The sequence below is a fragment of the Podarcis muralis genome, chromosome 2 (genome assembly GCF_964188315.1).
Source record: "Podarcis muralis chromosome 2, rPodMur119.hap1.1, whole genome shotgun sequence".
Classification (NCBI taxonomy): Eukaryota; Metazoa; Chordata; class Lepidosauria; order Squamata; family Lacertidae; genus Podarcis; species Podarcis muralis.
This window is the reverse complement of record NC_135656.1, coordinates 106,569,465-106,593,331: the sequence shown is the minus strand read 5'-3', so window position 1 is coordinate 106,593,331 and position 23,867 is coordinate 106,569,465. Positions and strand designations below refer to the sequence as shown.

At 46.2% G+C, this 23,867-nt stretch overlaps 1 protein-coding gene across 1 annotated transcript; it reads left to right on the top strand.

Annotated features, from left to right (window-relative positions):
* Positions 1-4,898: 4,898 nt before the first annotated feature.
* Positions 4,899-20,386, top strand: LOC144325801 (L-amino-acid oxidase-like). Its single transcript, XM_077920254.1, has 7 exons — positions 4,899-5,018; positions 9,199-9,416; positions 10,520-10,632; positions 13,406-13,607; positions 14,853-14,921; positions 16,017-16,153; positions 19,262-20,386. The coding sequence occupies exons 1-7, from the start codon at positions 4,961-4,963 to the stop codon at positions 20,151-20,153; spliced, it is 1,689 nt and encodes a 562-aa protein (XP_077776380.1). The 5' UTR covers positions 4,899-4,960; the 3' UTR covers positions 20,154-20,386.
* The last annotated feature ends 3,481 nt before the right edge of the window (positions 20,387-23,867 follow it).

Genomic DNA, 23,867 nt, shown 5'->3' with positions numbered 1-23,867 from the left:
CGTCTCAACGATTGTTTCATTGCCCTCAGATCCGTGGAGAACCACGGGGCTCTCCGGGCTCCATGCAATCGGAGAGGGCGCTTTGGAGCCAAACAGTCAATAGCCCTGGTTAACTCCGCATTCCAGCGGGCCACCAGGGAATCGGCTGAAAGGCCATCAACATGGGATAAAGCATCCCCTACCACTCTCTGGAAACCATTTGGATCCATTAAGTGGCGGGGGCGGACCATCCGAATTGGTCCCACCTCCCTGCAGAGGGGATGGGTCGCAGAGAAGTCCAGTTGCACCAGGAAGTGATCTGACCATGGCACTTCTTTCGTTTCGCTTTTACTTAGTGTCAGATCACCAACATCCATAGAGGTAAACACCAGGTCCAAGGCATGTCCGCGGCTATGGGTTGGGCCAGACTTATTCAGGGACAGCCCCATGGAGGCCATGCTTTCCACGAAGTCCCGAGCAGCCCCTTGTAAGGTCGTGTCGGCATGGATGTTAAAATCCCCTAGGACAACCAAGCTAGGTGTCTCCAGGAGGACATCCGCCACGACCTGAAGCAGCTCGGGCAGGGAATCCTTGGTGCAGCGGGGAGGTCGGTACACCAGTAGGAATCCTGTACTGCCCCTATTGCCCAACTTCCAGAACATGCACTCGGAAAACTGGGTCTTCCCAATAGGACGCCTGGTGCAAACTAATGACTTCCTAAAAATCACTGCAACCCCCCCTCCCCGCCCACATGACCTGGGTTGCTGTGCGTAAGAGAAACCTGGTGGACAAGCAGCGGCAAGGACAGGCCCATCTGCTTCATCCAACCAAGTCTCTGTCACACATGCCAGGTCAAGTCCTCCATCCATGATCAAGTCATGGATGGCAGTGGTCTTATGAATCATTGACCTGGCATTGCACAGCAGCACCTTCAGGTCATGTGGGTATCCCTTGCTGATTCTAGTATCCGTCCGGTCAGGACCAGACCCGGAGGCAGGGATAGTCCTCAGACAACGACTAAACCTGCCTCCTCTGTAATGACATGGTCTGGTCTTAGCGTAACTCCTCCTCCTACCCGTGATCACTGAGATCGGTTGTTCCAGTGCATCCTCCCCTGTGGAACATGCCCCAGCCATTTTGTTGGCTGGGACCCACTCCCCGGCAGCCCTGACCCCTCCCCTTAAGAACAAGATAACACCTTAAAAAAAAACAACCAATAAAACAATACAAACAAAAAACAGTAAAAATTACAAAAACATAAAATCAAACAGATTCCCAGGCCCAGTAAACATCCATCCCACCCCCACCCCCCCACTTACAAAAAATTCAAAGGAATTTAAAAACAACAACAAAACAAAACCAAAACAAAACATTTTAAAAGCACTCTGCACCCCTCCAGCAGTAACAGCAACTGTTCTAGTGATGCCCGTCAGGCCCTCTGCAGCAGAGCGCAGCAGTCCTTATGAGGAGGCTTCAGGCCCCGCCCCGGGCCAGATGGTGAGAGGCAGGAAGGAGCAGGGCCCTCAGACACTCACGCAGGAGGGTCCTCCTGGGCAGCAGAGCGCAGAGCAGAGCGCAGCAGTCCTTATGGAGAGGCTTCAGGCCCCGCCCCGGGCCAGATGGTGAGTGGCAGGAAGGAGCAGGGCCCTCAGACACTCACACAGGAGGGTCCTCCTGGGCAGCAGAGCGCAGAGCAGAGCGCAGCAGTCCTTATGGAGAGGCTTCAGGCCCCGCCCCGGGCCAGATGGTGAGTGGCAGGAAGGAGCAGGGCCCTCAGACACTCTCAGGAGAGTCCTCCTGGGCAGCAGAGCGCAGAGCAGAGCGCAGCAGTCCTTATGGAGAGGCTTCAGGCCCCGCCCCGGGCCAGATGGTGAGTGGCAGGAAGGAGCAGGGCCCTCAGACACTCACAGGAGAGTCCTCCTGGGCAGCAGAGCACAGCAGTCCTTATGGAGAGGCTTCAGGCCCCGCCCCGGGCCAGATGGTGAGTGGCAGGAAGGAGCAGGGCCCTCAGACACTCTCAGGAGAGTCCTCCTGGGCAGCAGAGCACAGCAGTCCTTATGGAGAGGCTTCAGGCCCCGCCCCGGGCCAGATGGTGAGTGGCAGGAAGGAGCAGGGCCCTCAGACACTCACGCAGGAGGGTCCTCCTGGGCAGCAGAGCGCAGAGCAGAGCGCAGCAGTCCTTATGGAGAGGCTTCAGGCCCCGCCCCGGGCCAGATGGTGAGTGGCAGGAAGGAGCAGGGCCCTCAGACACTCACACAGGAGGGTCCTCCTGGGCAGCAGAGCGCAGAGCAGAGCGCAGCAGTCCTTATGGAGAGGCTTCAGGCCCCGCCCCGGGCCAGATGGTGAGTGGCAGGAAGGAGCAGGGCCCTCAGACACTCACACAGGAGGGTCCTCCTGGGCAGTTATGTACCTCAGTTATGTACTGAGTTTCCATTCCTCGCACTATGAGCTGAATAAAGAGCATGAAATCCACACTCAACTCCGAGTATATTTCAACAAAATGGCTCAAAATTTAAATAAATATAGAAAGGTAGGATATTTCTCATTACAAGTCTTCACACAACCTTGCTAGTGAGGTTAATTGCTTACAATAAACTTTCAGAGATCATATAAATTTACTCCAGTCCTTTTGGAATACTTGATCATGCTGATTTCAGATTTTTCCAGTCAGCTTCGTCAGTTCTGCAAAGTCCATCATCTTCATCTGCCACTCTTCGTTGGTACTTTTGTTTCCATTTTTGGGCTAAAAGAATTCTTGCCGCAGTTGTTGCATACATAAACAGTACTTTATCTCCCGTTGGCGTCTCTTCAGCAACTATCCCCAATAGAAAGGCTTCTGGTTTTTTAACAAAAGTATTTTTAAACATTTTCTTTAACTCATTATATACCATTTCCCAGAAAGCCTTTACCTCTTTAAAAGTCCACCACATGTAAAAGATACCTCCCTTCACAATTTTCTTTCCTCACCGCCATTCACCAACAGGGGATGGCAGCAGTTCTAAGATTCTCCAAGCTTGCGGGATCTGTTGCTCTTTTTATTACTTATCAGTGATCCACCAGCTGGAGCCAGGTGCGCAAGCTTATAGTTGAATATTTTTGAGCCCAGGTATTTGTTCTGAGTGCCAGAATTGAAGCAAGCTCCCAATCCTTCTATGCAAAATCCACACACACACCGTCCTTTCTTTATGTCAGCAGTATAGTGGGAGCCAGGACTCCGGGAGAACCACGTTGTTGTTGTTATAATCCTTGCCAATCTACTAAAATTACCCAGAGATCTGTCATGAGATCCTGATTTACCTTTTGCCCATCCCATCTAGCAGACGCAGCTGTGACTCAAGTCCAGCTCCTGAATATGCCTATTTCATATTTTTTTTAAAGGCATTAAGAGAGGAGGTGAATGTGTGGAATCTCAGTGTATGCTGCATATGTGAGAGTGATGGCTGTAGCTCTGCTCAAAAGCAACTCCACCCTTCAGAAATTATTCCGGGGGGCTCTGGTCACCCTGGACACCTCCAGACTGTCAGTGTTTTATGAGAGGGATTCAAGTAAAAACAGAATAATTTTGGCCTTGTGTGCTTAAAATGGGTTAAAGTGTTGATCACTTCTCCTACCCGGGCAGTTATCTTTCCACAAGGGCCAACATTTGATGCCAAAATCCAGCATCGCCTGAGCTCTGCGAGTGCAGCTTTCTCCCAGTTGAAGTACAGAGTGTTTGAGGACCGGGACATTCGCAGGGAAACCAAAATGCTTGTTAACAAAGCTATTGTACTACCAACTTTACTGTATACTTCTGAAACACAGACCTCTTATAAATGCCATCTCCAACTCCTCGAAAGATTCCATCAATGGTGTCTCCCAAAATTTTTACACATCACTTGGGAAGATGGGAACTAATGGCAGTGTACTGGAAGAAGCAAAGATCACCAGTGTCAAAGCAATGATTCTTCAACATCAACTTCACTGGACCGGTCATGTTGTGCAGATGCCTGATTATCATCTTCCAAAGCAACTACTCTATTCCAAACTTAAAATTGGAAGGCATAATGCTGGTAGTCAACAAAAGAGATTTAAAGACTTTCTCAGGGGGGGGGGAGTAGTATAAACACTGACAACTGGGAAACACTGGCTTTTGAGAGCTCCAGTTGGAGAACAGCCTTTACCAAAGGTGTCATGGGCTTTGAAGCCACTCGAACTCAGGACACAAGGGAGAAACATGCTAAAAGGAAGGCACGCTTGGCAAACCCTCACCATGATCAACTCCCACCTGGAAACCTATGTCCCCACTGTGGAAGGACATGTGGATCCAGAACTGACCTCCAGAGTCACTTACGGACTCACAGTTAAGAAGGTGTTTATGGAAGACAATCTTACTCGGCTACGAGTGAACGCCGAAGAAGAAGATTGTTAGGTTTTGTGGTTGTATTTGGTTTGCACTTCAAAGCTCCCTGTCCAAGTGTTCTTTGTCTTGCTCCGGAGCTTTCTCCACAAAAACCCACTCTTTAAAGCTCAGTTGGAGCAAACAGCAATCTGCAGAAAACCCATTTCATCTGAAAAGTAGGTATGGATAAGCCCTTAGTCTCCATGTCGCCCATGTTGGACCCACCAGGGCAGAGGACGACGACAAAAGGAGAATGAGTTGATTTTGTGTGTCATTGCTTCTGGCTCCCCCTACTGTTGGCCTCCCAGTTTTCTCCCTACCAACCCCTATGGCATCCGTCATCACTGGGGAGACAGGGGCTGTTACCTTCATGCTTTGCTTGTGGGGCTTCCTAGAGACATAAATGCAAACCAAAGAACCAGATATCGAGAAAATTCCAGTTCTTTGATAATGGCTTGATGCATAATTAGAGTGGGAGGAGGAAGAGAAAGTAGGGGAGGAGCCTGCCAAATGCTTAAATCATTCTTCACTCACTCTCCTGTTCTGTTCGCGTATGAGTGTTTATTTGAAAAAGTATTTGGAGCGCCTCACTTAGCAAAAGAAATGGCCCCAACAAGTTTTGCCCTCCAAGTTCCCAAGGCAAAAGGTATGAGCATCTTCTGTAAGTATAATCCTGGGTAAGATTACATCGCTGAGGTAAATGTCTGATTTTAATCTTATTAATGACATTTCTGATGTCAATTTCACTACACTCAACTTTCAGAATTTGATGCTATTTAGAAAATATGTGGGAAGTTTTCTTAGTATTATTACTAGAGGAGCAGAGAGCACAGAATAACAAGCGACAGAGAGAAAATACTGTTTGATATTATACATTTCCAACAAGAGAAACATATGTTAGATAAAAATGTCTTTTAATCTAACAGATGACTGATCAACTATTTGGTGGATTTGACTAATTCAGTATTTGTTCACCAGCATACCTCGTTGTTGATGGTACTGGATTTAGAGAAGGGGAGATGTAAAAATGCTTTAAACAAAAATGCTTTAAATTTATTATTATTGTTCTAATTTGTAAAAGTACATAAAGGAGACTGGGTACTGTACAAAAGCCCAGCCCATAAGCAAACAGTCTAAAAAAAACAAAACCTCTCTGCATTTTTTAAAAAATATTTTATTAGTTGAATATAAAAACAACATATAATCAAATATGAAAACAACATAATCAAATACAAGCAATCAAATACAATTTTCCCCTACACACACACCCCTCAAAAAAACCAGCCCCAACTACGTCCAGGTAATTACATTAGTAATATAATCAAACAACATATTATTTCTCAGTTGCTGTTTAAAACATATCATTCCACATGCTCCCATGTGTCTCAGGTGGTTTAAATGCATGTTCTTTCTTTGATGCATATGTAATAAAGGAGGACCACGTTATGTAAAAGTTATGTAGTTTCTCATGTTGTTTTCTTTAACATATCCTTTCTGTTAACTTTTCCATCAAAATTAATTCCAAGACATAAGCATACCAAACTTCATATAGGTTCACGTTTAATGTCCTCCAGTGTCTAGCAACAGCAAGACGTGCTGCAGTTATAAGATGCACAATTAAGTCTTTGTCTCTGATATTTTGTGCTTCATCTGCAAATATAGAAAGCAATGCTATTTTGGGATCTAAATTGATTGATTGAGATGTAATTTGTTCCATTGCCTGAAATATTTTTAACCAGAAGTTTTTAATCAATGGGCATTTCCACCACATGTGTATAAATGTTCCTTCATTCCCACAATTTCTCCAACATTGTGGAAAAATATTTTTGTCTATTTTGCTTAGCAATGTGGGATGCAAGTACCTTCTGTGGGTTAGCTTTAAGGTGTTTTCTTTTATTCGGGCAGAAAAAAGCTCGAAAGGGGGCTTTTTGCCACATTCCTTCCCACAAACCATCATCAATCCCTTCTCCCAAGCCTCTTTCCCATCTAGTCTTCAACATGCAGGGCTTTGAGGTTAAGAAATTTACAATCGCTTTATAAATTAAAGCAATTAGACCTTTACCTTTAGGGTCTGTGGTGTATAAAATATTTTCAAATGCAGTTAGTGACTTCGTCCCTTGTTTGCAGATTTCTGTGCTACTTATAAAATGGATGACTTGATGGATTACCATCCAATTGTGGGGAAAGTTTTGAACCATTTCTTGTAGTATTAATCCAGACAAAGGGGTGTTTTCTTTGTAAAAGTCTTTAAGCCAAAACAGGCCCACATATTCCCATTTTTCAAAGGGGAATGTTCTGTCTCTATTATAGAAATGTCGGAGGCAGGTGTTATGTATTGAAGTTCTCACCCTGGCCACCAGGAGTATCGTGTATATAGTTTTCACTCAGGTCCACGTCAGTTACTTTAGGCGGGAAACCCTGGGTTGTTGTTGCTACAATGTTGACAGCCGGCTGCCTGTAAAAGCAGGCCAGCTGAGCTGTTTGCTGTTCAGTTCTGTTCCAGCTTACAAATAAAGAGCTGCTTTGGAGAAATCGCTGCGTCGTCTGCTATGTCTACCCACTATTTAACAGCAGTATGCTTCTGAATACCAGGTCCTGGGAATCACAAGTGCGGAGAGCACTGTTGCATTCAGGTCCGGCTTGCCAGTTTCCCACGGACCTCTGGCTGGTCGCTGTGAGAATAGGATGCTGGACTAGATGTGGCTTTCACCTGATTCAGCAGCACTCCGGCTGGGCTGGGGTAAAGGTAGCTAATGAGTTTCACACCAGGGTGGAAAGTCCAGACAGTTTATTCAGCTATAGCAGGAGGCACAGAATAGGTCAACACCCAAAACATTTGCACAACTCCTCGGATGGGGTCAACACTTATAAGGCCTTATACATCATTACATGTGACAAACGCTTGATCATGTTAACTGTTGGCTACATACGCACATGATCATAGAAATACTGAAATGATTGGCTGATTTGAATGCAGTAGTAATTAATAATAATAATACCCCAGCCACTCTGGGCAGCTTCCAACACATATAAACTCACTGACAGGGGTGGCATGGGATGGGGGTGAGGATGGCAGTGAGGACGCAACGGTGCAGAACCACTAGCAGAAGCAATCTGGTGTTTCCACTGTGCAGTACTGTACCTTGTTGCTTAATAGCATCAAGCTCAGTCATGGGTAGCAAAGGGGAAAGTTTTGCAATCACTCATCAGTTAGAGCTTTAGTTCCTTAAAAAGCAGGTTCTAACAGGGTTTGTGGTCAAACTCATCTTCTGCCTCCCCCCCACTCCCTCCAGAACAATTTCTTTAGACAATGACAGGAATCTCCCAACCACAAAGTCTATTGAAATGGGACAGTTGGAGGATGGATGGTTGTTAATGAATTGAGGTTGAATCCCGACAAAACAGAAGTACTGTTTCTGGATGGCAGGGGGGGGGCAGTGTGGAGGACTCCCTGGTCCTGAATGGGGTAACTGTGCCCCTGAAGGACCAGGTGCGCAGCCTGGGGGCCATTTTGGACTCACTGCAGTCCATGGAGGCACAGGTCAATTCTGTGTCCAGGGCGGTTAACTACCAGCTCCATCTGGTACGCAGACTGAGACCCTACCTGCCTGTGCACTGTCTCATCAGAATGGTACATGCCCTGGTTATCTTCCACGTGGACTACTGCAATGTGCTCTACATGGGGCTACGTTTGAAGGCGACTCAGAAACTACAACTAATCCCAAATGTAGCAGCTACACAGGTGACTGGGAGCAGCCACCTGGACCATATAACACTGGTCCTAAAGGATCTACATTGGCTCCCAGTGTTGTCCAAGCACAATTCTGTGCGGACCTTTAAGCCCTAAATGGCCTCGCCCCAGTATACCTGAAGGAGTGTCTCCACCCCCATCACTCAGCCCAGATACTGAGGTCCAGCTTCAAGGGCCTTCTGGCGGTTCCCTCACTGCAGGGAGCCAGACAGAGGGCCTTCCTGGTAGTGGCACCTGCCCTGTGGAACACTCCACCATCAGATGTCAAGGTGATAAAGAACTAAACAACTTTGAGAAGACATTTGAAGGCAGCCCTGTATGGAGAATTTTTAAACTTTTGTGTTTTGTTATGTTGTTTTATCTGTTGGAAGCCACCCAGATATTATATTATTATTATTATTATTATTATTATTATTATTATTATTATTATTATCATCATCACCACCACCACCACCACCACCACCACCACCACCACCACAGTTTGGCTTTTGTTTTAACAAACATCAGGTGTGAGCTAAATAGGTAGTGCTAAATATGTCATGTCATTTACAAGCAGAATCCTAACTGGGGAGAAACAACTAGTTGGGGAAAAGCAGTCAGGATTCAAGCACTGCCCCTGTCAGAATTTTGAGGCCACTCCAATTTTGTTTTGAAACCTGCTTCCATGCCATTGCTAAATCTTAGCTGACAGCACCAATTCATTTTTCCTGCTGTAATATATAACTGGTAGGCAGTTTGCAGCTAACGCACCCAAGGTTCAACCACTTGACCGTTGAATGTGTTTCTTCTGCTATGTACACTTCACACTTGGCCAGTCTTGGGAGAGGCTTGTAAGCAGCTAAGAACATCAGGGGAGCTTGCTGGATCAGGCCAATGGCCCATCTAGCCCAGCATCCTGTTCCCCCCAGCAGCCACCTAGGTGAAAGCATAAGAGCACTCTTCCCTCCTGCCATTTCTACAAACTGCTTTCCAAGAGCACTTGTGCCTCTAACCAAAGGGACATGGATTGAGCGTGGGTGGCAGAATGTGTCAAACAGGAACATGCAGACAAATATATTTATTCTATCCATTTGTGTATTTTGCATTCCAGTTCTTTCGGCATTGCTATTCTTTTCCACCCTGCGAAGCTGCTACACAGATGATTCTAGTCTGCTGAAAAGGTGCTTCCAGGATGCCGAGTATGAGAATTATCTAGAGATAGCCAAGAACGGGCTGGGCAAAGCATTGCACCCAAGACATGTGCTGATCGTGGGAGCAGGCATGGCAGGCCTCAGCTCAGCCTACGCTCTCACAGAAGCTGGACACCAGGTAAGGGGTCCTTTAGTCCTCACTGGTTCTCTGCTTCCGAGGTTGCCCCCTAGGGACCTGTGTATTGATTTGTTTGCACAAATTCTGTGCAAAGGTTAAACCACTGTGGCTCTTTGCTGAGCATTCATTTTTTACTTTGCAGGGAGGTTAGGTGTTGCATCAAAGGAAGTGTTATTCCACACTTCACACAGCATTCCCCTTTTCTTCTCACAATCGGGGAGGTGGGGGTTAAGGTTTGGTATTTTGGCCGCAGCAGATCTCACAAGGGCAGCCATTTAGCATGGCGCAGACCTCAACTGGTAGTTGGGGAAACTAGGCCAAAATAGGTGGGGAGGCGTAAGGAGCTGTCGTAGTTGTGTGCTGCCAACCACAGCAGAGCTCAGTAGAAGGAGAAGCCAGCCAACCAGTCGAGTCTCAGGGGGGTACTTGCCTGGAGGCAGAGGCTGTATTCAAGGTTCAGTCCAGTCAGGAGTATCTCGGTTCACGTAGTCAAATGATCTGGGGGTCAAGAAAGCAGAAGGTCCAAGGTCACGAGAAGCAAGAAGCAGCAAGGTCTGGCCAGGAAGGACAAATGTTGTTTCCAGCAACTGACTGAGGCTGAAAACCCTGCTTAAAAAAGCTGGAGCCATCTGGTTCTCCTCAGGAGCAAGAAGGTTGATCAGCAGCAGGTGGAGTCACTCTGCCTTCTGCTCCTTCAGGCTGCTGCTCAGCAGGTGAAGCCGACTCCTGGCCCATGACAGGAGCAACAGGTGAAATCAGAATCATAGAGTTGGAAGGGACACTGTGGGTCTTCAAGTCCAGCCCCCTGCAATGCAAGAATCTCAGCCAAAACATCCATGACAGAGGGCCATCCCATCTCTGCTTAAAAACCTTCAAGGAAGGTGAATCCACAACCACCAGAGGGTTGAAATTGAACATCAGTCCCTTGTAAATTAGCCCTGAGAAATGGAGAAATGGAGAAACCCATGTGGTCATGCTGATTTATCAGCTGGATGCTGGGTAAGTCTCTCAACTGCCCTCAAGAATTGGAAATTGAGGCAGGCTATTGTAGCATGAAGCAGTAGCTGGAGTGATACAGCAGTAGCTGTCCTGTTTGCCTTCAGGTGACAGTTCTTGAAGCCAGCGACCGTGTGGGGGGACGAGTGGAGACGTATCGAAAAGAGCAAGAAGGCTGGTATGCAGATCTGGGGCCCATGCGTTTGCCTGAGCTACACAGGTGAGACGGGAGGTTACCACATGCCTTTCACTTCATCTGCTGAGCACACATAAATTGTGCATCCATTACGGCTCTTTCCACGGACACGTGTCCCGGTGCGCTTGGCTGTGTGGGAGACAAAAGAGCTGTTGGCCTGTTGCCACGAGGAAGGAAGTGTATGCGGAGTTGAAGACAATGTATGACTTCTTGGATGTGGCCCACTAGTTGGAGAAAATCTTGGTTGCGAGGCCTATGGCAGTTTGTTTTCTGTGAATGGGACAGAGCTGATGGGAGGAGGAGGCAGCAGGACCTCTTCTGGCAACACTCATTATTCCTCCCTTCCCCAGGGTGGCAAACATAGCTCACCTCCCTTTTGCCTCACGATGCACCTGTGAAAAAGATAAAGTCGAGAGATAGTGACTATTTGTAAGCGCTGGGCAATGGGAAGCTGCTGGGGCAACCCAGTCAGATGGGTGTGGTATAATAATAATAATAATAATAATAATAATAATAATAATAATAATTAATAATAATAATTACTACTACTACTACTACTACAACTAGGTGTTTAGGAAGTGCTCTGCACAGGGCTTACCAAACCTTTTTTGCTATCTCTCCCCACCCCCAGTCTGTTTATATATTCATTATATACAGTGCTTTAGCCCTAAACATTTTGTGAATCAAAGTTTGGCCTCACTGAGAGGCAGTATTTCAATACGAGTAGGAAAATGAGAGTAACCCTAAACATTTTTTTATATGTGATCATATATATATATATATATATGGTGGCGGGTAGGTGATTAATATTGAAATGTGCTTGTGTGCTCCTGTTTTGACTAATTATATGTGCTTTTATCTTGTGAACCGCCCTGAGATGAAGAGCGGTACAGTCATTCCTTGGATTTCGAACGCCTTGGCTCCCAAACGATCGAAACCCGGAAGTGAGTGTTCTAGTTTTCGAACGATTTTCGGAAGCCTACCGTTTGGCACGGCTTCCGGTTGGCTGCAGGGCCTTCCTGCAGCCAATCAGAAGCCGCACTTTGGTTTCCGAACATTTTGGAAGTCAAACAGACATCCGGAATGGATTCCGTTCGACTTCCAAGGTACGGCTGTATATTAACCTAGTAAATAATGATAACATAATAATCATATCTGCGTCTGACCGTGGAAGCACAGCATATCCATCATGGCCAGTAGCAATTGCTAGCCTTGTTCTCCATGTGTTGATCTAACCCTCTTTTAAAGCAGTGTTTCCCAACCGGTGTTCCGCGGCACACTTGTGTGCCGCGAGACGTTGCCTGGTGTGCCGTGGGAGGGAGGCGGGCGAGTCGGGCGGCGAGAGGCGGGGCGGCGGCGGCATCTCCTGCTGGATGCAAATCCAAACATGGCGGGCGCCTCCCTCGCTCCTTTGTAGGCGGACCATCGAGAGAGAAAGAAAAGGAGGCGAAAGAGCGAGAGAAGGCGCCTGCGCGGAAAGAGGAGCGAGCAGTGCGCCTGCGCGCCGCGGCGCCCAAGTGCAGTGAAATTCCGTGAAGAGGGGAGGGGGGGGCTGGAAAAGAGAGAAAGGAAAGATTTTTCATTTTTTTTTAAAAAAAAAAAAGGAACAGGGAAAGAAGAGAAAAAGCGGCAGAAGCTGAGGGGAAGGTTTCCGTGAGGGGGAGAGAGAGAGAAACGCGGGGCTGGCGGGACCCCTCCTCTTCCGCCACGCGTCGCCCGCCACCGCCTCAGAATCTCCTCAGGAGCGGCGGCGGCTGCTCCCCCTCGCCCCCTTCCTCCCCCCCAGCCCCCTCCCAACCCCCGGACGAGGGACGCGAGGCGGCGCCGCTGAGAGGACGGGAAGGCCCCCGGCGGCGGGGTCGGCTCGAGCAAGGAGGGGCGAGCGCTAGCCGGCTGGCTCTAGCCCGGCAAGAGGAGGAGGAGGAGGAGGAGCACGGCGTCACTTCCACAGCGGCCGCCCCACACTCCCCTCCCCGGGCACCGGCGGGGAGAATGACGGAGCTCCAGTCCGCGCTGCTACTGCGGAGACAGCTGGCAGGTCGGTCCGTCCGTCGGTCGGGGCAAAACACACCACAGCGCAGGCAGAGGCAGGCAGGCCCGTCTCTCCCTGCCCCCCCTCGGACCTGGCCGGCCTGGGATTTGCACCCCAAACATTCATGTCCACCCCAGCTACACAAGCCACACCTTGCTCTCAGTTCGATCTGTCAAATAACTCACCTATCATTCACATAAAGAACCTAGTCTATCCTCAAACGTCAGAATGTACCTCCTCTCTAGCTTCCCCCACTTCATCTAGGCACTTTCAGCCCTTACTTAACCCACCCCAGCCTGCTTACTCTTCCTTCATTTGCTATAAAAACTAAATACAGAGAGAGACTGAGAGCTGTTGACGAAGAGCTACGTGTGTGTCTTTCTTCGATTCCAGCCAGAATATCAGCTTTGTGTTCAGCCAAACAGGCCCAGGTTGCGCACTGAATAAAGTATTTTATAATTTTTCATATTTCTGTTTACTTACTATTTCATAATAAAGTAATTATAAAATACTTTCTTTGTGTTTATTTGATTCCTATTAAAGAGAGTTACTTTATATATAGTCAATATAGGCACAGAGTTAATTTTTTAAACATTTTCTAATGGTGGTGTGCCTCAAGATTTTTTTCATGAAACAAGTGTGCCTTTGCCCAAAATAGGTTGGGAAACACTGTTTTAAAGGCCTCCAAGTGGGTGGGCAAAACTGCCTCTCGGAAGAGCAAATTCCACTCTTTTGACTATGCACTGTCCCCTTCTCATGCCCCAGGATCGTCCACGAATATGTCAGAAAGTTTGGCCTGAGTCTGGCGGAATTCTTTCCGGAGGATGAGAATGCCTGGTATTTGATTGACAACATCAGGAGGCGAGTCGGGGAGGTCAAGAGGAACCCCAGCCTCTTGAATTACACTGTGGATCCCTCGGAAGAAGGCAAAACCGCTGGTCAGCTGTATGCGGAGTCCCTCCGTCAGGTTGGGATGCTTTTTCTGCTTCTTTTAATTGGGAAAACCTTCTGTGTCCTGTTCCAAACATTAAGACCGTAAAGTGGAAAGAACCAAAAGCCAGTCTAGCCGACACACCCTCCTAAAATATATTGTAGAGTTGGGAAAGGTAAAACGACCAAGCGACTGGAGCAACTCCTCTATGAGGGAAGGTTACTATATTGGGGGATACATATTTTTACAAAGTGGAGGCATAAGGATATTTAAGATTAAAAGGTAAAGGGACCCCTGACCATTAGGTCCAGTCGTGGCCGACTCTGGGGTTGCGGCGCTCATCTCGCTTTATTGGCCGAGGAAGCCGGCGTACAGCTTCCGGGTCATGTGGCCAGCATGACTAAGCTGCTTCTGGCCAACCAGAGCAGCGCACGGAAACGCCGTTTACCTTCTTGCTGGAAGGTATTTATCTACTATTTATCTACTTGCACTTGGACGTGCTTTCGAACTGATAGGTTGGCAGGAGCAGGACCGAGCAATGGGAGCTCACCCCGTCGTGGGGATTCGAACCGCTGACCTTCTGATCGGCAAGTCCTAGGATCTGTGGTTTAACCCACAGCGCCACCCGCGTCCCATTTAAGATTATGTGATGCTAAATATTATGCATGGTATACAGAAAGTGGATGGGGTTTTTTCTCCCTTTTTCATAACACTAGAACTTGGGGGCATCCATTTAAGCTGAAGGTTAGAGAATTTGGGACGGATAAAAGAAAGCACCTCTTCAGGCAGCATATCACATTGTAGTAATCGTCGTCATCATCTGTTACTTATATCCTGCCCATCTGGCCAGGCCTCCCCAGACACTCTGGGCGGCTCCCAACAGAATATTAAAAACATGATAAAACATCAGATATTAAAAACTTCCCTGAACGGGGCTGCTTTCAGATGTCTTCTAAAAGTCAGATAGTGAGTGTATTTCCTTGACATCTGGTTGGAGGGCGTTCGACAGGGCGGGCGCCACTACTGAGAAGGCCCTCTGCCTGGTTACCTGTAACTTCACTTCTCGCAGTGAGGGAATCGCCAGAAGGCCCTTTGCACTGAACCTCAGTGTCCGGGCAGAACGATGGGGGTGGAGATGCTCCTCCAGGTATACTGGGCCGAGGCCATTTAGGGGCTTTAAAGGTCAGCACCAACACTTCGAATTGTGCGCAGAAACGTACTGGGAACCAATGTAGGTAAACTATGAAATGCATTCTGACTTTTTCTTTATGGTCATCCCAGGTTGAAGAAGAGCTGAAGAGGACAAACTGTAGCTACGTGCTAGATAAATATGACACCTTCTCAACCAAGGTAAAAAAGAACGGTTCTCCCCCCACCCCCCACGCGCGCCTTTTCTTTTCTTTTCATTCTTTGGATGTTACCATGGCCTTTGGCTAGCGCAATAAAACCCAATAAGTTAACAAAACTAGCTAAAGCAATGCCCCAAACTTGCGAAGTGCAAAGTTTCAGTAAAAACTTAATTGGCGCACTTCTGTTATATTATTAGAATATTACACAAGCCTATAGTAGTTACCCAGCTTCCTAGGTATCCCACCTAGATATCCTGGGGAGCGGGGGCACATGAAGAAGGGCCTCAGGTGATCATTGCAGGGTCCAGGTTGGTTCCTAGAGGGAGAGGCAGCCCTCGACCCTTTGCAGTCCTGAGCCATTTAAGGTTTTATAGGTCAGAACCAGCACTTTGCTCTAACCGTCTCGCCCAGGTAACAACCTGGCTGTCAAATTCTGCACCAGCAAAATTTTCCCAACTGTCTTCAGAGGCAGCCCCATGCACAACGTGTTGCAGTAATCTAACCTCGAGGTTACCAGAGTATAGACAGCAGAAGTTAGTCTATCCCTGTCCTGGATGGAGGCCAGTGTTGCCCGTGGCACACTGGCTGAAAACCACTGTGCTAAAGAATAGGTTTCCCCCGGGGAAAGAAGCAGACCTCTCAGAACTGTGCCTAGGAATTTCAGGACAAACAGAAGGGTGGATGAGCCCTAAGGCAGGCATAGGCAAACTCGCCCCTCCAGATGTTTTGAGACTACAATTCCCATCATTCCTGAACACTGGTCCTGTTAGCTAGGGATGATGTGAGTTGTAGTCCCAAAACATCTGGAGGGGCGAGTTTGCCTATGGCTGCCCTAAGGCTATGTTTACTTACCTGGGACTGAAAGTAAGCCTCATTGAACTCAGTGAGATAGATATATAGAGGACTGCACTGCTACTTTTTGCAGGATCCAATTCCTTGCTTTCCAGAAGAGTCAAATCCCAAAGCCTGAGAACCTCAGGATGTCTCGTGTACTAGATTCCAAATCCAGTTGTTGCTTGGTGGTGTGTTTGCTTAAGTGTCTTTGTTGAGTGCCGTCCTTAAAGGTGGTTATTCCCCCCTCCCCTTCCCATAACAGCAATATTTAACTGAAATAGCAAATCTGAGTCATGGAGCTGTCGAAATGATTGGGGACTTGCTCAGTGAAGATGCTGGCTATTTCGAGTCATTCATTGAAAGTATGAGAGGTGAAATGATCTTCTCTTCTGGAAGGAGGTAAGCGGAAATACACATTGCAAGGAAATAGGGAGGATTTATTCTTGCTGAAAGGGACATGGGTGGTGCTGTGGGTTAAACCACAGAGCCTAGGACTTGCCGATCAGAAGGTCGGCGGTTCGAATCCCCGCGACGGGGTGAGCTCCCGTTGCTCGGTCCCTGCTCCTGCCAACCTAGCAGTTCGAAAGCATGCAGTGCAAGTAGATAAATAGGTACCACTCTGGTGGGAAGGTAAACGGCGTTTTCGTGCGCTGCTCTGGTTCGCCAGAAGCGGCTTAATCATGTTAGCCACATGACCCGGAAGCTGTACATCGGCTCCCTCAGCCAATAAAGCGAGATGAGCGCTGCAACCCCAGAGTCGGTCACGACTGGACCTAATGGTCAGGGGTCCCTTTACCCTTTACCTATTCTTGCTGAAGTAAATACAGTGGTACCTCGGGTTAAGTACTTATTCGTTCTGGAGGTCTGTTCCTAACCTGAAACTGTTCTTAACCTGAAGACCACTTTAGCTAATGGGGCCTCCTGCTGCCACCACGCCGCCGGAGCATGATTTCTGTTCTCATCCTGAAGCAAAATTCTTAACCTGAAGCACTATTTCTGGGTTAGCGGAGTCTGTAACCTGAAGCGTATGTAACCCGAGGTACCACTGTAATCTGCTCTTCTTCAGACTAGGTAGCCTTTTGGTTCATTTCTAAAACTAGGACTGTAGGAACGTCTCGGGACCTCAATACCTTAGGAATGCCTCTCCCCATACGAACTGACCCGGACCCTGAGCTTGTAATCCGAGACCTTTCTCTATGTCCCCCGTCCCCCCAAGAGGTTCGGAGGATGGCAACACAAGAACAGGCCTTTTCTGTGTTGGCTCCCCGTCTGTGGAATGCTCTCCTGGTGCCATTATCATGGGTGTAGCTAAGGGGGGCAGGGGGCCAGCACCCTCCCCATAAATAAAAATCTATAAAAATGGATAGCAAGCCGAGGTTCTGCCTCCCCAACAATAGGCCTCGCCAACAAAAGGGCTACCTCCTCAACAAAAGGCCTGCCCCACCCCCAACAAAAATCCTGGCTACGCCCGTGGCCATTATTACATATCTTTAGGCACCAAGCAAAAACATTCCTCTTTATTCAGGCCTTCAGCCATTAAATCGATGACCTGTTAAAGGGGTGGGCGGACTGTTATTATGATTATTTTATCATGCAGTCCCGTATTATGCTCTGCATTTTATTATTTTGTTCTTAATGTTGTACACCACCCTGGGATCTTTGAATAATGGTTGGTATATAAATCAAATTGATGATAGATAGATAGATAGATAGATAGATAGATAGATAGATAGATAGATAGATAGATAGATGATAGATAGATGATGATAGATAGATAGATAGATAGATAGATAGATAGATAGATAGATAGATGACAGATAGATGATAGATAGATATAGATAGATTAGATAGATGATATAGATGACAGATAGATAGATAGAGATAGATAGATGATAGATAGATAGATAGATAGATAGATAGATAGATAGATAGATAGATGATAGATAGATAGATATAGATAGATAGATGATAGATAGATGATAGATAGAAAGATAGATAGATAGATAGATAGATTAGATAGATAGATAGATAGATAGATAGATAGATAGATAGATAGATAGATAGATAGATAGATAGATATAGATAGATGATAGATAGATAGATATAGATAGATAGATAGATAGATAGATAGATAGATGATAGATAGATAGATAGATAGATAGATAGATAGATAGATGATAGATAGATAGATGATAGATAGATAGATATAGATGATAGATAGATAGATAGATAGATAGATAGATAGATAGATGGCTGATAGATAACATGTGTTCCCTCTCCCTACAACAAAGTCAACATAAAGATGTAAGAGTCCAGCTGGCTCTTGCGAAAGTTCCATCTAGACCAGATGCCTATGGGAAGCCTGCAAGCTGGACCTAAGCTCAATAGCCACTCTCCCCATTTGAGATACTCAGCATGCATTGAATCATAGATTGCAGAGTTGGAAGGGACCCTGAGGATCATCTAGTCCAACCCCCTGCAATGCAGGAATGCGCAGCCGTCCCTTAAGGGGATTGAACCTGCAACCTTAGAATTATCAGCACCACACACTAACCAGCTGAGCTATCCCCTTGGATAATATGCAGTGGTACCTTGGTTCTCAAACGCCTTAGTACTCAAACAACTTGGAACCAAAACACTGCAAACCTGGAAGTAAGTGTTCCCGTTTGCGAACTTTTTTCAGAAACCAAATGTGCTCCGTTTTGAGTGTTACGCTTCCGTTTTGAGTGTTACGCTTCCGTTTTGAGTGTTATGCTTCCGTTTTGAGTGCCATGCTGAGGTCTGTCTGTTTTTACTATTTATTTTGCGTTTTTGTGGTTCTTCTTTTGTTTTTGTGACTGTGTGGAACCCAGTTCAATGCTGATTCATTAATTGATTGTGTAACGGCAGTACATTGATTATTGTTTCATTTTATGGATCAGTGGTCTCGTTAGATAGTAAAATTCATGTCAAATTGCTCTTTTAGGGGTTGTTTTTAAAAGTCTGGAATGGATTAATCCATTTTTCATTACTTTCTCTGGCAAAGTGTGCCCTGGTTTTGGAACGTTTTGGTTTTGGAACGGACTTACTTCCAGAATGGATTAAGTCTGAGAACTAAGGTACCATTGTTTCCACAATTAATAAAAGCCATTGAATACCTTCCATAAACTTATCTAATCCTCTTTCAAAGTCATCTGACTTGGTGGCCATCTCCACATTAACTCTGTGCTGTGTTCAGAAATGCTTTCTTTTGTCTGTGTTGAACTGAGCAACAACTGAGCAATGCACGACAGCAGTTCCCAGTGCAGCTGAAGAGGGCTCTTCCATCTCCTATCCCAGGCTTCCTCAAACTCGGCCCTCCAGAAGTTTTGAGACTATAATTCCCATCATCCCTGACCACTGGGTCCTGCTAGCTAGGGATCATGGGAGTTGTAGGCCTAAAACACCTGGAGGGCCGAGTTTGAGGAAGCTTGTCCTATCCATTCATCTGCATTCGGTTTTTTGTTTGTTTGTTTGTTTGTTTTGCAGGTTTGATCAAATCATAGGAGGCTTTGATCAGCTGCCAACAGCCATTTACAGAAACATTTCAAAAAGGGTGCAATTATGTAGCAAAGTGGTCAGGATGGAGCAGGCAGGCGAGAGCGTCACCGCTTTTTATCAAACCGCCAACAAAGCACTGCGCAGCGTGACAGCCGATTACGCCGTGGTCACCTCCACCGCCAAGGCCACGAGGCGCATCCATTTTGAGCCGCCCCTGTCGCGTGACAAAAGCCACGCCTTGCGGTCCATCCACTACAGGAGCACCACCAAAGTCTTCCTCGCTTGCACTGAGAAGTTCTGGGAAGCTGACGGGATCCGCGGTGGGAAGTCCACAACTGATCGCCCGGCCCGATTCATCTACTACATCAGTCAAAACTTTTCCGGCGATGTTGGGGTTGTCTTGGCTAGCTATGTCTACAGTGACGACTCCAGTTTCTTTCATGCCCTCAGCGAGGCTGACATCATTAGCATCATCCTGGAGGACCTGTCCGCTATCCACCGGCTGCCCAAGGATTACATCCAGGCTGCGTGCCAGTCATCTGTAATAAAGAGATGGAGCTTGGATAAATATTCCATGGCTGGCTTTGCTGCCTTCACCCCTTACCAGTTTGTCGATTACAGCGAACCTCTCAAGGAGCCAGAAGGCAGGATCCATTTTGCTGGGGAACACACTACCCAAGTCCACGGCTGGCTGGACTCCGCAATCATGTCAGGGTTGAGGGCAGCAAGAAAAATCAACCTCGCATTTGAGAAGCAGCATTTCTTGAATCGGGACAAATCAAAATATTGCTATGAGTTTGGGGAGAAGGAAGTAGGCTGTATGCAAGATCCTTCTAACCGCTGGATCCAGGAAGTTGATGGATTATGCAGAACCGACTAATCTGACAAACAAGCTACAGGACAAGGATAACTGTGACCTTAAAGATGAATGGGAACCCTTTACAAAGTATTTGAAGACACAACAAAGCAAACTGGGCTCCTTGGCTGGTTTTGAATAAACATTCACAAACTTTTTATTGATAATAATCAGCTAAATAGTTTGAGGATCTATACAACTGTGTAACATGCAGAAAACAGCATTTCTAGAGAAATCAAAGACTGGAACTGAGGGAAGTCGAGGGGTGGGGGTGGGTGGGTTCTGTGGGGGGGAGGAAGGGGAGAAGGAAAAATGGGGGGGAATAAGGATGATATGTTTCTGGATAATATTTTTTGTTTTAATTTTGAATAAAAAGATATATACATATTTATACATGCGCCAGGGTAATGGGCCATTAAGAGAATGAAGGAAAAGGAGGCTCTGAGCAAGACAGAAAATGTGTAGAACAACCACCACCACCACCAAAGCCAGAGTTTTTCAAGTGATGTGACCTAGAAGTAAGCTGGAGAGTCGGAGCAAGGCTTGAAAGCAAGGTTTGATTTCTGTTTGAATCCAAGGCTACGGCTATGAAAGAAACAAGACCCTCTTTGGGTGTTAATGTTGTGAGCCCCTCCGTAGTATAGATCTGCAAATAAACCATAGATTATGAAGACGCCACCGTCTCTGCTGTGCCTCATTCCAAAAGGAAACACAAAGCCTCAAACTCCTGGAATCTCTGTGTTCTTGGGGTGGTGTGCAACAAAATCTAACAGCATTTCTAGATGGCAGACAAAATGCAAAAGAAAATTAAAAATCATGACCCAGTGCCAGTAGTACCATGTTGTTGTTTTTCCATTCTGTACCCTATATCTTTTCCTTCTTTTCCCGGTTATACTGTGGAGGGGAAACCCGATGGACAGCAAGGCTGGAATTTATAATATAGGGATGCAGAGTGGGGAAATTTACATTTCTCCACATAGAAGGAACTGAAATAGGAAGAATATAGAATTTTGAAAAGATTTCTTCATTTATTTTGCCAGCACCATCTTCACTCATTTTTCTTGTGTAGTTACAGTACAATTGGAAGTAATTAATCTTTCAATAAAATAAAAAATAAAAAGCTTTTTTTTTCCGGACCATAAGCAATTAATGTTATTTCTGGGATATTTCCCCCCATTTCATTTTTATGTTATTTCCTTATTTTTGAAGGAAGATATTTTGATGTCTTAAAAAAAATCTGAAAAAAAGTGAGAGATTTCCAGGGGTCTGGGTAAAAGGTGGATCTACACGGATCCTCATGGATCCTCCACTTTTTTATAAATAACTCCAATAAATGCAGTGTCAAATCACACCTGGAAGGCACACCTACAAACAGGACTATAAAAAAATGTGGATCCAACACTTTGCTGCACTGCAGCACCACTAAAACATGGATCCGAGGCACGGATCCTCATGAATTCATATGATTTTTATATTGAAGCAAAATAAAAACACCATGATACTGTAGACCACATCTTAGTCTGTAGGCAGAACCAAAAAAATCACGCATCCACTGTTTCGTGGTGCTGCAATGGCATAAAAACATGGTTAAAAAACATGGATCCTCATGATTTTTGCACTAGATCAGCCCAAACTCATGGTCAAACTACACATCATGTCCAGGGGCACAGCATCCACCACAAAAATCACGGATCCACTCCTGCCTGGCCATACCATGGCCCAAAAACGTGGTTCCTAAGCACGGATCCTCATGGATCCTCATGATTTTTACTCTAGATCAGCCCAAAGTCACAATCAGATCAAATATCATGGCCAGGAGCACAGCATGCAACACAAAAATCATGGATCCACGGCTTCCTGGCAACACCATGGCCCAAAAACGTGTTTTTGAAGCACGGATCCTCATGGATCCTCATGATTTTTGCACTAGATCAGCCCAAAAGTCAACATCAGATCAAACATCATGGCCATGGGCATAGCATGCACCACAAAAATCACGGATTCATGGCTTCCTGGTGACACCGTGGCCCAAAAACGTGGTTTTGAAGAACGGATCCTCATGGATCCGCACACTTTTTGCATTGGGCCACCCCTAAATCACCGTCAAATCACACATCATAGCCAGGGGCACAGCTTCCACCACAAAAAACTCGGATCCACGCCTGCCTGGCCATACCGTGGCCAAAAAACGTGGTTTTGAAGCACGGATCCTCATGGATCCTCACGCTTTTTGCATTGGGCCACCCCAAACTCACTGTCAAATCACACATCATGTCCAGTGGCACAGCCTGCACCACAAAAAGCTCGGATCCACGGCTTCCTGGTCATACCGTGGCCCAAAAACGTGGTTTTGAAGCATGGATCCTCATGGATCCTCATGCTTTTTGCACTAGATCAGCCCAAAGTCACCGTCAAATCACACATCATGCCCAGGGGCACAGCTTGCAACACAAAAAAATTAGGAGCCACGGCTTCCTGGCCATACCGTGGCCCAAAAACGTGGTTTCGAAGCACGGATCCTCATGCTTTTTGCATTGGGCCACCCCTAGATCACCATCAAATCATACATCATAGCCAGGGGCACAGCCTGCAACACAAAAAACTAGGATCCACGGCTTCCTGGCCACTCCATGGCCCAAAAATGTGGTTTCGAAGCTCGGATCCTCATGGATCCTCACGGCTTTTGCACTGGGCCACCCCTAAATCGCTGTCAAATCACACGTCATAGCCAGGGGCACAGCCTGCACCACAAAAATCATGAGTTGCACTACAAAAATCACAAAAATGCCCTTACCTGCACTGCTAATGTCACCACTGGAACATTATTATTAGAGCCGATAGCAGAATATATGACTATATATTGTACCAAGATATGGTTCATCTTCAAGAAGAGATCAAATACATGTCAAAGTATTAAAGAGGAGAAAAAATATGAAACTGCTTACATACTGTCAACTAATATCCAGATTCAAGAAACACTGTATGGCAAACATTTAAATTGGTGAAAAGACAGAATTTGAGTCCATCATAACAGAGTTCTACCTTCTGGGTAAAATTTATAAACTATTACTCAAATATGACACCGAGCCCGAACAAGCAAAACCTTGTATGACAAAATGGATGCAAAAATTTTAAGAGCAGTTCACAGTGGAACAATGAGAACAATTATGAATAAAAGAATAAAATCCACTGCAAGTTAAGCCCTAAAAGAAAATTGGTACAGTGTAACCTCGGGTTGCAGACATAACCTGTGACTGAGGCACGTCCGCAACCCACAGCGTTCGCATCCTTAAGCGCCATGTCTGCACAGGCACCAGTGCAATTTGGCGTTCCGGTACTTCCAGGTTTCCCGCGGTCCGCAACCCAAAAACACGTAACCTGAAGCAGCCGTAACATGAGGTAAGAATGTACAAAAATGTTCTTTCAATGGTATATAACTTTGAAAAATATACAGAAGATGAATAATGCAATGAATGGACATTGCTGGAAATGTGATAGACCTTAAGGAATCTTCTTCCATTTATGGTGGACCTGTGAAAAGATCAAAAAGTTTGGGAGGAAAGTTCATTTCGAAGTGAAAAAAATGTTAAAAAACCACCCTAAATTTGCATTGGACCCCAAAACTATGCTATTGGGAATGACTCCTTCAGCTACTGTATTGTGAAATCATGAGTGGAACTATTTAGTTATATGACCACAGCAGTCAGAGTGGTGTTGGCCAACATATGGAAATCTGAC